The sequence below is a fragment of the Epinephelus fuscoguttatus genome, linkage group LG22 (genome assembly GCF_011397635.1).
Source record: "Epinephelus fuscoguttatus linkage group LG22, E.fuscoguttatus.final_Chr_v1".
Lineage (NCBI taxonomy): Eukaryota > Metazoa > Chordata > Actinopteri > Perciformes > Serranidae > Epinephelus > Epinephelus fuscoguttatus.
In genome coordinates, this window is record NC_064773.1 from 32090256 (window position 1) to 32111746 (window position 21491).

General features: G+C 40.5%; 1 protein-coding gene across 2 annotated transcripts in view; it reads right to left on the minus strand.

Annotated features, from left to right (window-relative positions):
* Positions 1–19354, minus strand: part of cnot4b (CCR4-NOT transcription complex, subunit 4b) — a 49017-nt gene extending 29663 nt beyond the window's left edge. The window contains exons 1-3 of one of the 2 annotated variants that reach the window (XM_049567075.1): positions 19146–19354; positions 10969–11198; positions 4045–4242 (exon numbers count right to left, since the gene is read on the minus strand). In XM_049567075.1, coding sequence (XP_049423032.1) covers positions 4045–4242; positions 10969–11142 — 372 coding nt within the window. In that variant the 5' untranslated portion in view covers positions 11143–11198; positions 19146–19354. Of the gene's footprint in view, positions 1–4044; positions 4243–10968; positions 11204–19145 lie in introns of both variants that reach the window. The other variant, XM_049567074.1, reaches the window with a different exon arrangement.
* Between the last annotated feature and the right edge of the window lie 2137 nt (positions 19355–21491).

The window sequence follows — 21491 nt, forward strand, 5'->3', positions numbered from 1 at the left end:
TTAATTTTAGCAACAGAATTTGAAATGGTAAGTAGGGGAGCATCACAGCTTTCAGTTGCTGTGCAGATGATTCTAATACAGATCATTTGAAATTGCTCTTCGAATGGCTGTGACTCAGGGGGTAGAGCAGTCCATGGAAGATTGACTGTCCTATCCCTGCATGTCGAAATTTCCTTGTGCAAGATACTGAACCTCAAATTCTCCCCAGTGTGGGTGAATGTGGCATGTAGTGTAAAAGCGCTTTAAGTGGTCGGAAGACTACAGAGGCACTATACAAATGCAAGTCCAGTCCAAGTTCAAATGTGAAACAACACTTCGGTGGGCCATCCAAATTTCACCTCCTCCAGAAAATTCTGTCTCTTATTCTTTCTCCTCCTTAAGGTTATTAATAGCAATTTACAGACAACAAAAGACAACAAAAAACTCTCCAGCTAATTCAGAATGCAGCTGCACGTGTACTAACAGGAACTAAGAAACAAGATCATATTTCTCCTGTTTTAGCTTCTCTGCACTGGCTCCCTGTAAAATCCAGAATCGAATTTAAAATCCTACTGTTAACTTAGAAAGCTCAAAATGGTCAAGCTCCGTCATATCTTAGAGTGCTCATAGTGCCATATTATCCCACCAGAACACTGACAGACACAGACAGTGGATGTATTAAGAGAACTGGATACTATGTTGGAGGCAGGCTCGTTCATTCCTATGAAAGTTGCTCAGTGGTGCATGAAACCAAAAACCTTCAAATGCCATGTATAAAATTACACAGATTATCGCCATTGCTTCTACACTTTGAGGCACATAAGCCTGGTTTCCACCATGCAGTCCAGTTCAGTTTGGTACACACTAGAACGGTTATTGTTCTGGTTTCCATTGTAGGGTTCAAAAAGCTGTGGATGGTACCAGTGGAACCATTCCCATTTCTGTCACCGCTCTGTTGGGGTACCTAGCACACTCAAAAGGTACTACAAGGTGGAGCTAGCAACACGGCAGTCCGTTGATTGGTCAACAGAAAACCGTCACTCTTGCTCAGGGCTAAGTTGTGGCTGGTTTTGACGGTTATGTAACAGACGTTCCTCTGCATCAGCAGTGAAGAGGAAATACAGCAAGAGCTGGACAGAGCAGTGAGTGAGAACAGCCCCGCCCACATTTAGGAGTATTGTCTGCAGGAGAAACACTGAAAATGATCTAGGGTCTAGGTACATGTCTCTAGGGGTTACTTTTGGTTCTAAAGGTACTTTCCTGAAGGTTTTTAGTAGGGATGAGCAATAAGATCCGTACTTCATTGGTGTCGGCCGATATTGACTTGGAGATGAACTAATAGAATTATCCAACATGCCTTTTTCTTATTTTGCACAATGAATGAATATTACATGGAATGAAAAGTTGTGCATTTCATGTCTCCATCTGCTGGTGGGCCATTACGGTAAGAGTACCCATGCATAACATGATGTTAATTCCACAACAGAAGAGACTTGTTAATCACTAACATTTGGTAGGGAAAAAAGTGGATATATCGGTTATTGTCAAATGAGTTGTTACATATCAGCAAATTGGATGTCTGCAAAAAAATCCAAGATTGTGCATCCCTAGTTTTTGGTGGAACCAAGCTATAGAGCAGGTGCACTAGAGTCTTCCACCAGCTTTTTTTGTCAGTTTTCCACTAGCTTGAATGGAGATGAAATTATTCAATTGTGCGGCTCTTCTAGACTCTTTCACCATGTTAGTAAAAGTGAAAAAACCTTATTGGGCCACAGATGTATTCCACTGTTTGGCCAATATAAAAATTGGCTTCAAAGCCCGGTGAACTTCCTTGGGGCCTGGCATGGACACAATGTGTCACCTACGCAGGGCCAAGTGTTTTTTGCTTTTTTTTACCTGCTACACAGGCTTTGTCTTTGCCGCATGTGGTTGCTGCCAGCTTCACTGTGTGCACATTGAGTCCTGCCAAGTGATAATGTCGTTTGTTATGTAGGGTTTAGAAGCGTAGGCTATATTAACTGGCACTGAATTAATTAACCGGATCACTTTAACTACAGAATTCACCGATTTGATTGATTTATTGTAATGTGAAATGTAAAAACACCCACAAAGTTCCTCTGCTGTGTCGCAGCAGCCTCTGGTACAATGAGGTATTTATTTCACTGATTTTAAACAGAGTGTATCGGGGGGTTCACAATGCTATGGAGTTTTCACCTGTTGAAGGGGTGCACAGAGAAAAGAAAAAAAAATCAGCAGCGAGCTGTGGTCAGTATAGCAGCTTCAGTTGATTATAATGGATGTGTGCATTCTGCAGAGGACATGTCGTGCCAAGTCCTTGCCCTGTGTATTTCGCCCATGACAGAAAGTTTAAGTATAAAACCTCAAACTTGTCCTGGGAAAGAAAGAACGAGCAGTTCTTTTGGAAAATACACTTACAGCATAAGTCTGGAGACAAAAAGGCACTTGTACATTGCTCCTATCAACTGAATGTAGACTAACAGTTGAGAACCCAGAGGAAGTGTTTGTGTTGGTGTCAGTGCTCTAAGCTGGATGGCAGTTTTGACATTCTGCTCAGTCTTGGCAGTAAGCACACAGTGGAAGGGGGGGTGGGGGGGGGTCATTTTATTGTGTGGCCTTTGTGTGACTGAAGCTGTCCTGCCTGCTCAGCCTCCCATCCTCTTCCTCCAAAACACAAAGACAGTCACACATAAACAGGAAGAAAGAAAGACACGGATGACAGAGAGATACAGAAGACAAAGAGAGTTTTCTCTCGGCTCACAGGTTATCTTGTACAGTTAGAAAACAGGTGGTATGCAGAGAGAAACTGCAAGCTTCAACGGTATGTTTTTGTCACTTGCCTGGTCGGGACAGTGGTCAGAAGCCTACTTGCCCGAGTCAATTTGTACTTGACTTTATTCAAGTACAAAGTATGAGCCTTGCTCATATGCAACTCTCAAGAGATGAGGAAGAAGCAAGATGACTTGCTCCATAGCTACTTCCAACACCAGCTCCAGAAAAAACAATGTGTTTAATTCTTTTTTACCAATGCCCAGTCAGGCAAGTGAGTTGCTAGATTTACTAGCCACAGGCAACTGGGCGATCCTTATTATTGAGCCCTGAACTGCAGTATTAACACAACAAGCCTGGACATTCTGAGCAGACAGTGAAATGAAAAATACAGTTTGTCTGTGTGTGTTGCTTGGGCTGGGCGATATGGCTTAAAAATAATATTGTGATATCTTTAAGCTATAACGCAATACACGCACATATCTAGATATTTTGACATCTCCTCTAATTAAGTAAAATAAAACACTCTTATAATGAAGTTAAATGAAGTATATTAAAAAAATTCAAACCAGAACCACTGGTGCTTTTATTTTGAAGCAGCTGGCTCATCTCAGGACAGAAGTGTTGATGTTTTTACTGTGAACTTAAAGTCTCCAGTCCCCTTTCAATACTGTCACTTTAATATAAAAATACATTTGTTCTACTCTACAAGAAACAATGACAATCCATTGTGCTATTATATTTTTGGTGAACTGTTCTGACGAATGAATAGTTTAGAGAATGACATCATTTGGTGTGTGTGTGTGTGTGTGTGTGTGTGCGTGCCCTGTTGAACTTAGTGTTAACTGCATGCAGAGTTTGAGAGTAGCTCTAAATCACATACCCAGATTTAAGTGTTCCCAGAGCCTTGTACTTATTTGATATGGTGCTTTCAGACAGACTGCCCTTCACTGCTGGAATGATGATTAATAGGTTCAAAGATATTTATGGCATGAAACGTCATCACAGACGCCATCAGGCACTGACGCCGTGCTACTGCTGCTGCTGTTGTTTTCCAGGATTGCTGAGTGTGGGAGAAGTTGGCAGACTGAAATGCTGCTGCACAATTACATCCCATTCATGTAATGCTTATTCTAGTACATGATAGAACATTGCTGCACTTTTAAGAGAGTCAACATCAGACCAGCGTCAAAGTATTTCTTCCAGATAGCTACTACCATCACAGCTGCATACACTGTGAATGCTTACTTTACTCTGTGTGTGTGTGTGTTGTCTCACCTCAGGGTCAGCCAGCCTCTGAGACAGCCCCACTACAAACACCAGGTTTCTCTGGACCACTCGGACGCTGGCTAAATGTTTTCTGTTCTCTGTGATCTTCTGTTTCTTCTCATTCTGCTTCTGCTTCTTCTCATTCTTTATCCTCTGCAGCTCCTCCTGTGACAGCGGCTTGTACACTGCTGGGTCTTCTGGGTACGGCTGCAGAACACAAACATCATTTCAAAAAAACTTGCCCAGTCATATTCGATTCGATTCAATTCCTTTTATTGTCATTGTAAATGAATACAACTAAATTCAATGCACAGAATAAAACAGAACTTATTCAAAAGTAATAAATAACCTATGTTGATGTCCTATTAGACATTTGTGTTAAATTTTGTCATAATTAGTATATGAATTCTAGGGCCAAAAATGTATTTTGTGAGGTTGCACTGACCTTGACCTTTGACCTTCAAACACAAAATTATGACTAGATTATTCTTCTGTCCAAGTGGAAGTTTGTGTAAAATTTAAAGAAATTCCCTTAAGGTGTTCTTGAGATATTGTTTACAAGAATGAGATGGATGCAAGGTCACAGCGACCTTGACCTTTAACCCTTGACCACCAAAATCTAATCACTTTGTCGAGTCCAAGTCAACCTTTGTGCAAAATTTGACGAAATTCCCCTCAGGTGGTCACGAAAATGAGACAGACAAGGTCACAGTGACCTTGACCTTTGACCTATAAACACAAAAATCAAATCCCTCTAGCTGTTCTTGAGATATCGCTTTCGCAAGAATGAGATGGATGCAAGGTCACAGCAACCTTGGCCTTTGACCTTGAGCACCAAAATCTAATCAGTTCATCCTTAAATCCAAGTCAAGTGGACATTTGTGCCAAATTTGAAAAAATCCCCTTGAGGCTTTTTCTTGTGATATCGTGTTCAAAAGGATGGGACGGACAGATGGACAGATGGACATACGAATGGCTATTTGACGTACGGACGGACGGACAACCCAAAAACATAATGCCCACAGCCACAGCTATATTTATGCAGAGGCATAAAAGTAAAAGCTACAGGTAGGAGTAATGTAGAAGATAATATATTGTATAGCAGACAACATCTTGTACGTAGGAGATAAACTTGCACATAAAGCAGTTCAACTAGTATTGGTCAACATTACTCAAAAAACCCCAAAAAAAAACACTTTTTTCACCCTGCCACTAAAGGCTTCTGTAGATGCTCTAACACTGTCAGATATCATACAATCTGGAGCTCATAGGAACAGTGTGAGTCATCTCTTTGCTGAGGATGGAAATGTCAACTGAAGATGGAATGACAAGTTTATTTTTAATACCAATGTGGCTTCCTATTATAAAGAGTTGCTTCAAGTGACAAAATTCTAAGAAAATTCTTAGAATTATGACATTTTCCAGGAATTCTCTCTACAGTTCGGACTAGTGCCTACTAGAGTTATTCATAAAGAATCTTAGGGGGAAAATAAGGAATACTTCACTCACAAAATGATCATTTGTAAATAAGTTGTGCTGTGTTTCCTAGAGTTCATGCATGCCTCAACGGAAAATGGTACACATATTGATTTACCGACTGATTGGGGACCACGTTTAAAAGAAAAACTTTATCAGGTGTTTGGGAAGCACTGATCATACAACTAAATAAATCATACTTGGATTATAATGCACAAGATGCCTGAGTTTGTAAATGGATGTTTTGATAGTTTTGTTAAACGTGGTCCTCAATTAATCAATAAATCAATGTGTTTGCCGTTTCCCATGGAGACATGCGAAAAAAAAAAGTTTTCTACACAAATTTAAGGCAACACAGCATGACTGATTGATTTACAAATGGGTGATTCCATTAAGAAAACTCTGAACATAACAAACTGTTAGGAGTAGGGCTGTAGTAAACTGGTGGGTTGATCAATTGTTTGGTCGTTATGTACTTGTTTGACCAAATTTTCACTGGTCCTACAATCGCTAGTCTTGTGTCTAACAAAGCCTTTCTTTTCCCAGCTGAAAAATGCCAGGGGTTGTTGTTCAGTGCTTATTTGTCCTCTGTGATGGTTGGTTTATGCTGTGTTTGCTCTGCCCCTTCTCCACTGTACTGCATTTTCCTCAAAGTTCAACATTTTTCACTGTTATTTTCAATCAGAACATGGATAATAGAAGACATTCAGTGTTGGATTTATTTTACTAAGTCGACTAAAACAACACTGCAGTTCAGGGCTGGATAACAAAGCGTCTGAAAGGAATAGGATCGCATCAGAGTCCTTGTTGGAGCAGCAGAATGGCTTACTTTAGCTGTTTAGCCTGAACACAGAGGTAACTTGCAATGGATGAGCTGTTGTTGAGCTTTGTGAAAGGAAAAAAACAACTTTGGTGGACACACAGTGCTATCAGGTGGTGTACACTCAGCACACTGTGGCGATTTAGTTAGTCTAGTGATAACCTGTTTAGTTTTCTTCCCCCAAGGACCAATCAAAGAGTATGTAGAATTTCAGTCGACCAAGATTTTCTTTGGTTGATCACAGCCCTTGTTAGGAGTAGGAAGGAGGACTTTTCAGAGGCTTAAGATGTTTTTTTTAAGCAGAGGAGAAAATGGTGGTAAGATGGGGGTAGGAGAAATCTTCACTGAATGACAATGAGTTAATGAAACAGTACAGATAAGATCATGCAGGCATAATGTTTATGGACAATCTCATTAGAGAGGCACTCACATCTCCCAACCAACGTAACAATGCTATAATGCTACAAAAAAGTTATCTCACCACTAATTTATGTGCAACTGGAAAAATGCAGCAGTGATGGCCTTTGTCTGTCTCAACCTTCCATCACCACCTTCCATCACCAGAGTGATCACACTAACAATTACAGCACTTTCACATTCTCATATTGTGACACAGTTCATTTCATTTCCACTTGGTGTCCACACCTTGAAGGCTCACAGAAGGGCATGTGTGTGACAATCACATCACATCTTTTTAAAAGAATACATCATACCTAGAAATCAATCAATCAATCAATCAATCAATTTTATTTATAAAGCCCAATATCACAAATCACAATTTGCCTCACAGGGCTTTACAGCATACGACATCCCTCTGTCCTTAAGACCCTCACAGCGGATAAGGAAAAACTCCCCAAAAAAACCCCTTTAACGGGGGAAAAAAAACGGTAGAAACCTCAGGAAGAGCAACTGAGGAGGGATCCCTCTTCCAGGACGGACAGACGTGCAATAGATGTCGTACAGAACAGATCAACATGATAAATTAACAGTAATCCGTATGACACAGGGAGAGAGAGAGAGAGAGAGAGAGAGAGAGCGAGAGAGAGATATGCAGGTAATGACAGTATCTTACAACAACATTAATGGAAGTAATAATATTATAGTTATAGTTCTGGTTACTGCGGTACAATATGTTGAAAGTATGTATTAATACCTGGCAGTATACATGTGTGACAATAATCATATGTGTATAATAACAGAAGAAGTATGACTAATGACTAATGATGGCAGCAGCAGCAGGAGGCATCTGGCGGGACCACGGCAGCAGCACAACCACACACGTCACGCTGTCCAGGCACCGCTGTGAAATGGGGTAAACCACACCTCCTCACCAAGGTAAAAGTTTCTGTCTCCTGTGCTCATTACTCTAAGCTGTCGTCAGAACTCTCCTCAAGTCCTCCTATACTAGGACTCCTTGGTAGAAGTTTTTAGGCCAAGCTAGAGCTCTGAGAGGGTCCTCAGAATGTTTGTGAGTATGGCCACTGAAATCCACTGTTGACCCTATCCCTGATGTGGCAAAGGCTGCATTCAGACTGCAGATAAAGGTGTCAAATATGTGATTTTCTTCCTCACGTGATGCCACATTAACCTGACAATAGTGTATGCTTGAAATGTTATAAAAATAGCTAGCAGAACAGTCAGAGGAGAAATGGCTGCAATGCAAATACATAGTGAATTAATAATTCCACTTTACTGCAACTTAGTCTTATTCATGTAGCTTTGGTCATCACTTCTATTGGTTATGAGAACACTGTACTCAAAGTTTATTGAAGAGATCTGGAAACGTGGTGACATCTCTAAAACAAAGTGTGACCGGTCAATAAACACGAGCAGTCAGAAGATAAAGCAGGTTAGAAAAAAGTGGGCAGTTTCTCCTAACCATTTAAACCTCTTTATATGGAGTCAAAGTTAGTGTTCCTGAAATGTTTGTTATAATCCCTCATTGAACAGGGAGACTGTGCACACACAACTACAGTTAATATAGTGGGTCAAGGTTGAAGAAGGAGGTGGGCCTATAACCTGAGTATACTGGGAAAAACTTTGTTTACCTTCATTTTCTCTGCCAAATATATTCAACCAACCTGGGGATTTTATCCAACCTGCCATAACAATGGTAAAGAGGCAGGGCAAAGCTATAAAAATTAGACCCACGTCAGATGCAACAGGAGTATCTTAAAAGAGAAAGAAGCTTAAGACTGAATTAGATGTGGGGCGTTGGTGGCTTAGTGGTAGAGCAGACGCCCCATGTACAAGGCTGTTGTCGCAGCGACCTGTGTTCGAGTCCAGCCTTTGGCCCTTTGCTGCATGTCATCCTCTCTCTCTCCCCCTTTCACACTTACCGTAAAACTCGGAATATAAGTCGCACTGGCATATAAGTCGCAGTCTATTTTTTAAGGTCTCAAACAGGGAAAACAAGGCTTTATATTACTATTTGTTAATGAAAATGTTATACAAGTTATTCCTACACTGTTTCCCTTTATTTTTAATTTGAAACACATTCAAAACACAATAACCTCTAAAGCAGCTTTGGTTACTTTTCAGATTGCAATTTTCCAAACAACCTCTTCAGGAAATAAAATTACGGTATAACAACATCGGTCAGCTTCTACCTCTCCCCTCTCTGGAAGTCTCGGACCTCCAGCCGCCAGCCTCCGCCTTGATTAAACGCTGAAAATAAAATAAAAGAGGGAGACAGGTTTTTCCTATTTTATCTTATTTTGTTTTATTTCTCCCTCTCCTCTTGCTAGAAGCGTCGGACCTCCCGCCTCCTGCTGCCGTCTCAAACACGGAGGTCTCCCTCTCCGCAGCGGAGCACCCACGGCGCAGCCCGGCCTGTTAAATAGCCTATAACCACTGTGTGACACAAACTCAGCGCTTTGATCATTAAATAATGTTGGGGTCGGTTCGGGTTCGGACAGAAATATGCTGCCCGTGCCGCACTCTAAGACACACACTCACACACAAACACACGGAAAACCGGACATTCTCATCAGTTTATAAAAAACCCCGGACGCCCCGGACAGGACGTGAAAAGTGGACATGTCCGGGCAAAAGAGGACGTTTGGCCAGCCTAACGTAGCACCATCTTGTGGATCAAATTACCTATGTCAGCATTTACCTTGGTCTATAGGTTGCACCGGTCTATAACCTGCACCTAACTTTTTAGATGAAAAAAAAGGGAAAAAAAGTGCGACTTATACACCAAGTTTTACAGTAACTGTCCTATCAAATAAAGGCAAAATATTCCCCAAAAAATCTTAAAAAAGAAAAAAAAAAAGACTGAATTAGATGTCAAAGGAGGCAGATCAGATATGGTACATGATGAACTAATGTGTGTCCTGCTGGAATCTGATGGATTGTATGGCTTTTGGTCAAACTAAACAAGAAATATGAATACATTTCTATGGGCTCTAAGGATTAACAATGAGCTTCTGTCATATATTTATAATTTATAGCTTAAAATAGGAATCAATTAATAAACCAATTCAGTATCTGACGAAATGTCTCTCCCTTCTGTTCCTAATATGATTGTGATTAATTGCCAGAATGTGTTTTTACATTATAATGTCACAGTTAAGTTGACCTTTTGGATATAAATTGTCCTCACTTCATCATTATATCCTATTAGCCATTTGTGTACAAAAATCTTATAATTAGCGTATCAATCCCTGCCTTATGGCCAAAAACATGTTTTGTAAAGTGACCTTGACCTTTAACCATCGACCACCAAATACTTGTCTGTTAATTATTGAGTTCTGGTGGATGTTTGTGCCAAATTTGAGGAAACTCCACAAAGGCCTTTTTGAGATTTTCTATTCACGAGAGTGACACGGATGCAAGGTCACAGTGACCTTGACCTTCAACGACCAAATTGTAACCAGTTCATTGCTGAGTCCCAGTGGACATTAGTGCCAAATCTTAGGAAACTCCCTAAAGGCCTTCTTGAGATATTGCATTCACGAGAATGAGACGGGCACAAAGTCACAATGACTTTGACCTCTGACCATCAAATTCTAATACTTTCATTGTTGAGTCCAAGTGAAGATTTGTGCCAAATTTGGAATAATTCCCTCGAGGTGATCTTGAGATATCACTTCATAAGAATGAGGCTAACAAGGTCACAGTGACCTTGACCTCTGACCTATGACTACCAAAATCTTGTGGGTTCATTGTTGAGTCCCAGTGGACGTTTGTGCCGAATTTAAAGAGATTCCCTCGTGGTGTTTTTGAGATATCACATTTACAATATCTGCATGGATGGACAACCCAAAAACATAACGGCTCCAGCCACGGCTATCACCAGCATGGAGGCAAAAAAGGAATAGATTAATAAAACAATTAAGATAAAGCCAAATTCAGTTAAAGATGATTTAATTAATAAAGCCCCATCTCTATACTTCTCCGAGTACCCTGAATGGAATGGATTTAATGTTTTCTCTTGTGCATACCAGTCACCTGAAAAGGATGATCACTGGACATAGGACGTACTGAAACACAACATGAGCATTAGGGCTTGTGTGAATGAGAGGAATTCATCGCTTTCAGTGGGACTAGTATCAGTTATCAGGAAATCCTACACTTTTTTGGTGCACACACTTTGTCAGGCTAAACACGCTTTAAAAAAGATGGAGGTCTACCTTTCTGCAGGCAGGACAGAGACCGTTCTCGTCTGTCCTGATTCGATGCCAGCAGAAGCGACAGATCTGGTATCCACAGGTGCAGGGGAAGAAGTTGACGTCATCGATCTCCAGCGGTTCCATACACAGTGGGCACTCCATTGGGTCGTCCTTCAAGTCGGGGTTCCGGGACATCCTATGATTGCACACTGCTGGACAGGACAGCTTTCACGGGTCAGGGACAGGAGGAGCTGCACTGGAACAGAGAGAAACAGGAGCTTTGATATATCCTGAAGAGAAATCAACTACATGAAAAATCCTAAGTCCATTTACTCGCAATCTCTAAAGACTGATATCCCTGGCTACACCAAAGCAAAAGTGTTGAATGAAGCAACAACATAGTGATGGTTCATTCTTATCAGTTTAACAGTAAACAAAAAAATGGCCACTGCTCTGACCATCCTGCTATGTTGATTTGAATGGGAATGTCTGTTCTACTCTCATCCTATTTCTACTGTTTTGGCATAGACCAGCATCTGTCAAGTATTTGACTGACCAACACTGCACCCTGCCACATGACATTTCATTACACTGCATGACAATATTTAAGCTATGGTTTTTTCTAGACCCTGTGTTGTCTGCTGAAGTTCTATCTGTATCTGGAAAATTCACTGAGGGGGCTGTGATTTTTCTCACACAGTGCTGAGTTGGTGGCGTCTGTTGTATCAGGTATGAGTGAGCCAATATGTTCAAATAAGTCCAGTTTGAGTAACAGATCCATGACTTAAAAGGCTTCTCAGACACAAAAAACACAGACTGCACAGTGTTTTGTAATACTATGGACAAGAACGAACAGTCTGCCCTTCAGGGCATACAGTACACAGGGCCCATCTCTATTAGCCAGGTACCTTGAAGAATCCAGTCCCTGAACTGAGACATTGCAGATAAGTGTTTTCTTCTTCTTCTTTTTTTTTTTTTTACCATAACCTGCCGCATACTGTGTGTGGCTGTAGTAACAAAATGACCAGAGAATCCAAAAAAGGCAAACATTCTTCATCAATTGAAGCAATCAGGGTCCACATTTAACAGCAGCAAAACTCTATCAAAACTAGGGATGCAGGATATTAGTTCTTTTGCAGATACCCGATATGCCAATATGTAACAACTTATTTGATAACTGATAACGATACATCCATTTTTTCCCCACCTTATTTTAGTGATCATCAAGTCTCTTCTGTAGTGGAATTAACATCATATTATGCATGCATGCTGTTATTGTTATGGCCCACCAGCAGATGGAGACATATTCATTATGCAAAATAAGAAAAAGCATATTGGCCGATTCTGATATTTAATTTTAAAGCCGATATCGGCCGATACCAGTGACGTGCTGATATTATCATGCATCCCTAATCCAAACAGCTGTTTACAAACGCTCACGACTCATGCAAATCTAATTTTTCCAGTCATATGCTCAGTACTTCCCAAGCACATGCATTTTCAATAACATGTTACAGTATAAAACACTTACGCCTACAAGTCGTGCTCCCTGAGTGCGCCCAGGCTCAAGAGTGCATATAAGCCTTGCTTGAGCAGAGTTCAAATTCATGCACTTATTCAGGCATGTTACTGCTCCATGCATGAGACTGTTTAACTGACATCTTTTAAATGGTAATGTTTTAGCAAAAATGCATGTTTGGGAAGCAGTGTTCATTTTGACAGCTTTAGGCTTAGTCTTCAGATGAAAAGACTTATTGATTTTAGTCATTTTTAACTGTCATAGTTTTAGTCAATATGTTTATATGTTTTTTTAATCTTTAAACAAATCTAGTGAGGCTAAGTCATGTATCAGTAATTAGAATCAAGGTGACAGGTTGTGTAAAAATTTAATTTGGACATTTTTAAACTATATTTTCAAATATAAAATATATTGGCACACTTGCAAACTGTAATTTCTCCAGCAGTGTTTGACAGGTTTAAGAGGTGATTTACGAGCACATATATCATTTGAAAAGCTCAATATCTCTCTATTTATGCTCTGAAAAACTTTGGTACCGCAAACAACTAATCTGAGACAACTAGGATTTGTACCCAGGTTCATTGTAAACTCTTATCTGTCTCACTGTTAAGAAGCAGAGAAATGACAAAATTAAAGCCTGAATGATTTCTTAATCTGCAACATGTTAGTCTGAAGGTTTAAACTCGTGTCCTCTCACAGAATCGAAAATTAAAATTTCAGACTGTTTACTTACAGCACAGCTACACTCACAGACAACTGAGCACTCTATCTGCCAGTCAAACTGCAGCAACCCATAAAGTCCAGACTGAGTGGAGTCCTGCAGGGGTCAGCTGCGAAGTCCTGTGGCCGATGGCTGATTGCTCTGCTGCCGTTCAGCGAGCGGGTGGCAATACATCCTGGCACACACTATTTACTGTAGTTTGCCAGCCTGACGCTCATACAGCATTTCAACATATACAGCATACAGCATTCCCGCGGTGGATTGCACGCTTAACAAGTCGTCAAAACATCACACCTGTCCTGCCCATGATACGGTCCTCTCAGCTGTTTTGTACAGACGTAGTTTTGGCGCTGTTACTACCTCCAATGGCGGAATCAAGGCAAAACAACTCTGTGCCCCCATTCTTAATTTTTCATTTTATATACTTTATTATTCCCAAGGGGAAATTCAATTTTCAAATACATTTTAACAGCTTGATATTCCTGCCTTAAAGAGAGCGAAAAATTGACCTAAAAGGTACGATCGTGGAATGTGGGGACAGAGTAGTTTCACTTTTAAGGCGGCATCAGAGGTAGTAACAGTATCAAAACTAGGTCTGTATAAATGGGATAGCAGACAGGACAGGATCATGGGTAACACGCACGTAACACATGTTATGCGTGCGATCGACCGCAAAAGACTTAAAAGTCGGTTGGTAGCAGTTAACAGCTGAATCAAAAAACAAAAACAACAGACCAAAGTGTCTGCAAATTGGGAAAACAACGAGGTCCAGGAGCTCCTTAACCTCTGAGCAGAGGACGAAATCAGCCGTCAAATAAGAGAGACAGTAAATGGTTGTTATTGCCATGTTATGCCATTGTTATTGTTTATAAGGCGCTGCAATTGCATAACTGTATGGAATATTAGAGGCTGATGCTGTTGTGTTACAAGTCACGCCTGTCACACCTCTTTTGAGTCCACAATGCTGGCATGCTATCTAAAATAACACACACTGGAACGGAATGATGCTGCTAATGTAAAGGCAGCATAAAGAAGGGACTTTGTAGCAGCTCTATAGCGTGACCTTCATGTAAAGGGGCTAGAGACTCATAGCCAACAACCCCAACTTACTGCTCCTTAGCCCACTGCTAGATAAACATTGACCGTTTTATTGTGGTGAAACACAAGATGAAGAGTCTCCTCGGGGAGCAAGGCAGAAATATCTCTATTTACAGTGTGTCAGTTAGAAAAAATGATCCCTACAGCAATTTGTTTCCCCTTACAGGGTGTTGCCTGAGAAGAAGCCAAGCTGAGGCCATCACTAACCAACAGAGACAGCACTGTAACACATGCAGAATGACACTGATGCAAATCAGGCACATAAAAGGAACTACAACACTGTCTTCTGATCGTTGTTAAGCACGCATGCAGGCAGTTATGACTTTTTCTCATTAATAATTAACTTAAGTGCATTGTCTGAACACTCATAAAGAAACATAAACGACACACACGACTGTTTGCATAAGACTTCAAACCTTACTATCCCATGACAACTTGCTTATTTAAACATGACAAAGAGCAGGGCGCAATGTCTCGAGTGTGTAAGAGAAAAGTTACATTAATAACACTATCATAGGTACATCATAAGCAAAGCTGTATCATGTTTGGGTAGCCTGTTGTTTGAAATGTGTCACTGCTACTACCAGTAAAAAATAACTAATAATTTTCAGTAGCATCAGCACAGGGAGTCTGCAAAGCTGGTACCATGTACCTCTGTCCTGCGAGCAACAACTCATAGTCACCACACAGAGGCTGTGATACATGACTGAGAAGTGCCTGCCCTTTCCTTGAAAGTCTGAGTCATCTTACCACTACTAGACCATCGGGACACCAAATAACACTAAAGATACACCCCATTTATTTATTATAATGTGTAACCTTGGTAGTTTTCAACCTGGATCCTATTGTCACGTTTGTGTCTAAGTCACTCTTGTGAGCAACAATTTTTGAAATTTGGTCTAGTATTGAACGAGAACACTGCAGCTGACAGCGGTGAAACAGACTGCAGTGTACCCGGCAGGGAAATATGTACCTCGTCAATTTCTGTCCTCTAAAGGTGCTTGTTTTTGCTGCCAACATGCTCAGACAGTTATAATGGGTGTCTGACAACATTATGGAGAGGAGCCTGCAGAGTAATTAAACATTTTTTCTGTACCTTACACTTGTTCCATTAAGACAGTCATAATAACAATCTGAGCCTGTCAGTGGCTCTTTTAGTTTCCAACTGCAAGAAGTCACCTATAGTTAGATTTCAGAATGTCAGACCAGTGAAAGGTAAAGAAAAAAGTTTAATTTCTCTGTGGGGTACATAAATTTGTTAGACACTCATAATAACAATCTGAGCCAAAGGAGCAAAAACAAGCACTTTAAATGGATGTAAACTGATGGGGTGCACCCGCCCTGAGTGGTTACATTGCTGCCAGCTGCAGCACTCATTACTGGACCACTTTCAAACACAAAAACATGGGGAAAACGATTCCAGGTTGAAAAATTCAAAAGTTACCCTTTCACAACCCCCCCACCCAAAAAACCTCAGCTGTTTTTACATTAAATTTTTACATTCAATGCAGCTTCCTGTATTTGTCAAGTAGGCTTGGGCAGTATCTATTTTTTGTTTTATTTCTTCATACCTTCCTGGAATATCACCAGGGTATACAGTATGTAACTGTACCTTTGTACAGTGGTGCACACAAAACCATCAGTATCACTGTAATACCATCATACCACCCAAGCCTATCTTTATATTTCTGACACTTGGTGCTGTGGACACATTTAGGGTACTAAGACAAAAGTATTGAGGTTTGAGTCCTAGATCTGTACACCAACAAATTCAAACTCAATTTCATACCAGGAAGTGTGTAGTGTATAATGGATTTATCAGAGCTTTTTACTGAAAACAGTAACAGCAGCCTAAATTTGGTTAAAAAGCTCCATAATGCTCAGACACACTACATTATTGGTAATAATTCTCTGTGGGTTCATCACTACCAGAGACATCTTTCACATGAAACATAGTCATTTGACCCAGTGTAAAAATATTTTTCGATGCAGTTTCAAACACAAGAAGAAATTTCACACAGCATACGACAGCCTGGTTCCTAGCTGTGGGGATATTTTGATCTGGACCACAGTGTTACAGTGACCGATTAACATTACCGTCATCAGTCTCAACTCCCTCCTGCTAGTGGAAACACTCCACACCACCCCTCTTAGATTAGATTAGATTAAATTCAACTGTATTGTCATTGCACAGAGTACAGGTACTGAGCCAACACAATTAAGTTCTGCATCTAACCAGACGCAGTAAAAAGCAGTAAAGTGCAGAGCAATGTACATACGTATGTCTAGTGGTGTAATAAATTATAAATATAGTATGATAAACAGTAAAGGGTGGAGAACACATCTACAATAGTCTTTCAAAGGGGAATGCAGTTTAATAGCTCATAACAGCAAAGCCGTGTGGTTAGTTTTACCATGTGACACAGAAACTTTGCCTGGAGGCATGGTTGCTCTCTAACGGATGGTTTAAAAGGCACAAACGATTCTGTCAAAACAGTTCAGTACAGCCTGCTCCTGGCTCTCAGCATGCAGGTTTTAATCACTGCAGGGCAAAGTGTGCCACAACAGGACCAGATTCCCCTACTGCAGCACACTAATGCAACCCAGACTGAACATGTCATGGGGGTGACAGTTACAATGTAAGGAGAGGAATAAAAATTGGCTACAATCAACTCCATTAAACTTGCTCATTACAATGAAACAAACACTTAAAGAGACGTCAGCTGCCCTGTGATAGCACTGTGTGCCTCTGGGGCTGGTACTTTTGGAAAGCTAAGTTCTGTTTATAGGAGGAGTCCAATAGGAATAGTGTCAGAGCTGTGCCAAAAGGAGAATACTGGCATCACCACACAGACAACCACAATCTTCCGGTTTGAGAAGTCATGCTGACAACCTCAGGCACTTTACTTATTCAGGCTTTACAGAGACAGTGGGGTTTGTTTTGGTGATGAGGCCAAATAGTTAATATATGCACATCAATTAACAGACTCCAAGCCAGGAATTCAACAATTACTGATTCTGATCATATCATAGCTTGCCACCTGTCCCAGACTTGTTTTACTTTTCTTTCCTTAGCTGCATGCTCAGAAACGGACAGGACTGAGTGAGCTTAAAGGACATTTTCAAAGTTCATACATGTTATCCTTACAGTGTAAAGGCGAGGTTATACTTGTGCGTCAGCTCTATGCAGAGCCTACGCCGTTGTGAGCATTTATACTTGTACGGTGTTGTGTCTGTGTCAGCGGTGGGGTTTCTTTGAAGTGCTGATAACCTCAGTTGATTCAAAACACACCCAAAACACAAACACAAAATATTCTTCATATGGTCAGAATGGCTCTTAAACAGTGAAAACAATCTAAATGTGCCAAACACGTTGAGGATTTTGTAAAGTTTGTAAGCTTTGTATAGTGCCTATTTAGCTTATATATAAATATTAAAGTTATGCACTTGTCTAATTGTGACATAGTTTTTAACCACTGGGGAGGGACTTCATAGTTCGGTTTAAGGCAGGGTTAGGCAACCTGCGGCTCTGAAACCACATGTGCAAAATCTCAATTGCGGTGGCTACAGCAGTATTAATATGTTTTGCGGCTCCAGATAAATTTTTAAATTTTTTTTTGGTCAAATATGGCTCTTTTGATAGTGAAGGTTCTTGACCCCTGGACAAAGGAAGGGCATACAAATTTAAATGGTTGCATTTTGTATTTATTTCACTGCAGATTTTTGAAGACAACATGACATACGTTTTCTTTAAAAATCACCAAAATCACACCATTTGTCATAGCCAGAAACTGTAAAAACAGAATCTATTGTTGGATTGTCAAATTTCCGATAGTCCTTGGACACATCATACGTGATGACGCTTCTGTCAGGGAAAAAAAACTTTACCAAATCTGAGCTTAAAATAAGGATATTAAATTAAAATCACTTTATCCTATGTCTTATTTAAAGTTTGACCAAAAATAAATGCTTGCATGAACTAATCAACATGCATGACAAGAATGAAAAACTGTGGCTTTTTTCAGCTCCGGGATTTTGTCAACGTTAATTTTCAAACATAACGGGTAAGTTTTAAAAATCTAATAACTGATTTATTGTAGAAGGAGGGTCATGAATTTTCCTCCAGTCACTCAGGCTGGCTCAAGGAAATCTAGTTGTTGCTTTAGGGAGGGTCAAAATACAAAACAACAAAAAAACGAAGTCACGCCCCAGCTACCCCCTTCCCCTAATAACTTAAATAGGCAACAGTCCATTGTAATAAAGTGTGAAATGACATATTGTTTTGGGGGTTAGCACCAGCAGCTTTGTTGTTAGTCATGTACCGGGTGAAGTAACACTACAGCAGGGCGCCACCGGCTGTGTAGCTAAGCTAACCAGCTAGTGAGTTACCCGGCTATGCTAACCGGCTTGGTTGCCAGGCTGGATTGCTGCTAGCTACGGTCTGTCTGTATGACGTCGGCTAAGGGGTTTTCTTGAGCTCTGCCATATCGTAAAATGTCACGCTCACTGTGTGATAAACCCTGCCACCAAAGTTATTAAAAGACACTGACACTTCCTCTTACGCGAATGTGCTGTTTATAAGTTGTGTTCCTCACAGAAGTATGTCAGGAAGAGGAGTTTATGCGGCCTGCCCTCCGCCGGTAGAGCCCGACATAACCGAAACAGCAGCCCAACGTGAGTAAAGCTGCCTCGGCTCTCCTGTCGTAGCGGCGCCTCTAACAGACCAGCGGTAGTCGGACAGCTGTACAAAGCTTGGGCTCAACTATGTCTCTTATGTCAGCCAATATAAATAATGATTCAGGGCATAGCCTAGTTTATGGCGTTGGTTTAATTGGGATAACTGTTAGTCTGAATACTCACCCTGCCTAAGTGTTATTGGAGATTCTTCTGTAGGATGTTGAGAGAGAAGTATGCCTGAATGGGACAGTTACTCCGTCACAGCGAGCTGCCGTCTGTGGAACTCAGTAGCGGTTGTCCTCAGGAGACAACCGGCCTTTTCTCTCAGCTTATAAAGGTGCTGGCTACCTACTTACACCACAAACCACCATCTTACATTGAAAGGAGGAGAGAACAGGGGCAACTATACAACTCAGTGAGTCGGCGCAAATCGTCTTGCTGTTACATGCAAGGAATGATGGGTATTGTAGTCTCTACCAGTAGTCTCTACAACGTTGTTGTCTATTAGTTTATCATACAAAGAATATTGTTTAAAATGATATAAAAAAAAATAAGAATAAATTTTAAAATGAATCACTTGACTTAACTGTTTTAAATATGTTACTGTCTTTTATGAAAAAGCACCATTTATAACAGCATAAAGTTTATGAATTGTAATTTTTGTTTTTATAAAAGATAATAAATAAATATTATTACTTTTATGGAAAATTACAAACCCGTCTGGTGTTTATTTGAAGACAGGCACCAGCCAATGGGATTTTCACAAGAGATGACTTGTAAGTAGCCTAAGTAGGCTATTGATAACCAATTTATTTACATCTACTGTAGTAGCAGTAGCTAGTCTTGAACCTCCCTAGCAAAGCTAGCTATGGACTCCACATCCAACAATGGTAAAAGTCTCAGAGGAAAACAGAGATAGGCCTATTGATAATGGGTGGAGAGATTCATTTGCTCTTACCAAATGTTGATTAATAGCTCACTGCTGACTAGCCACCCTGTGCTAAAACATAATAATGAATACTCATTTAGACCTATTGATAGGCTATTTTTAAGGCAATAGTCTGTGTTACTTTCATAATAAGACTCAAATATGTTCGGCAACTCTAGATAGATTTTTTTTTTTTTTTTCAATTTTTGGTCAAAAATGGCTCTTTTGACAGTAAAGGTTGCTGACCCCTGTGTTAGGCAATTTATTGTTTTTCAATAGGCTAGCTGTCCTTTCACCTCAAAACACAAACATACAGCTTTAATTTGAAGGAGTACAAAGGAACAAAACACTTAATGGGAACGAGCCTTCTCAAGTTTCGGGGGGGACTCGTGTGTACCCACAGAAGAGAACCCATTTTCATTCAGATATGCTGAGATGAGAGTTCAGGGGACCCCTTTCAAATTGCCCTTGCCAGCTGTTTGCCAAAATTTAGCCTGCACTTTGGAGCGATATTTAGCCCCAGCAAGCTATGCTGACATGGTTGATACCAGGGGTCCGTTTCACAAAGCAGGTTTAGTGAAAACTCAGAGTCTGTTAACCCTGAAATGAGGGAAACTCTGAGTTTTCCGTTTCAAAAAGGGAGGTAGGCTAACTCAGACCAGAGAAAGAGGGGTAAGTTACCGTAGTAACAGACTGTATGAACCTAACCTGGTCGGGACCAGGGCCCGTATTCCTAAAGATTCTGAGAATCCTCTCATAGAGCTCCTAACTTAGCCTAAAAATTCCCAGCAAGGAGTCTTAGCTTACGAGTGATTCCAGAACACTCTCAGAGAACTCTGAGCAAGGAATGGACAGAAGCTCCTATCTCAGTGAGGAGGTGTGGTTGACCCCGTTGCTAGGTATGAGTCATCATTTCCAAAGCTGTGATTGGTTGATCCTAAAAGCTGGATAAAAAACTTACTTTTGGTGATAATTGATAAACTTAATTATGGAATCTAATCTTATGAAGACTGTGTAATTGTAAATAACATATCACATAAAAGAAAATACATGTTAAATGAATAGTAAACTGTACTATAAAATAATCCTACTGAATGCCCACATATTCACATAGTGATGGTTATATTAATTTGCTTTTATTAATTGCATGCTTTTGTACTTTCAACTATCAACATCTCAACTTAATTTGGTATTAACGAGTGTAACACAACACAGCTTTCATCAATGTCCTTGATTGCTGACAGGTGTATAAGAAGTAGGCTTGTCTGGCTTTTACATCTGCTACAAACTAGTGAACAACAATAGAGAAAAAAAGAACAAGAAAACCCAACTGGACCGAGGAACAGTGTTTGCTTTTGGCTCAATTGATCAATGAGCATAAAAATGTTTTGAGGGGTAAATTTAGCCCCAGTGTCACAGTGCAAGCCAAGAAGCAAGCCTGGGACACTATAGCACAACAGATAAATGCCTCCTTTCCGTTGGTTGTGCACACAAGTGAGGATTGCGAGAAGCGGTGGTATGTGTTGCAGTCAAAAGCAAAAGAGGAGATTGCAGCACAAAAACGTGAAGCTTCACGCACAGGTGAGTGATATACCACTTCT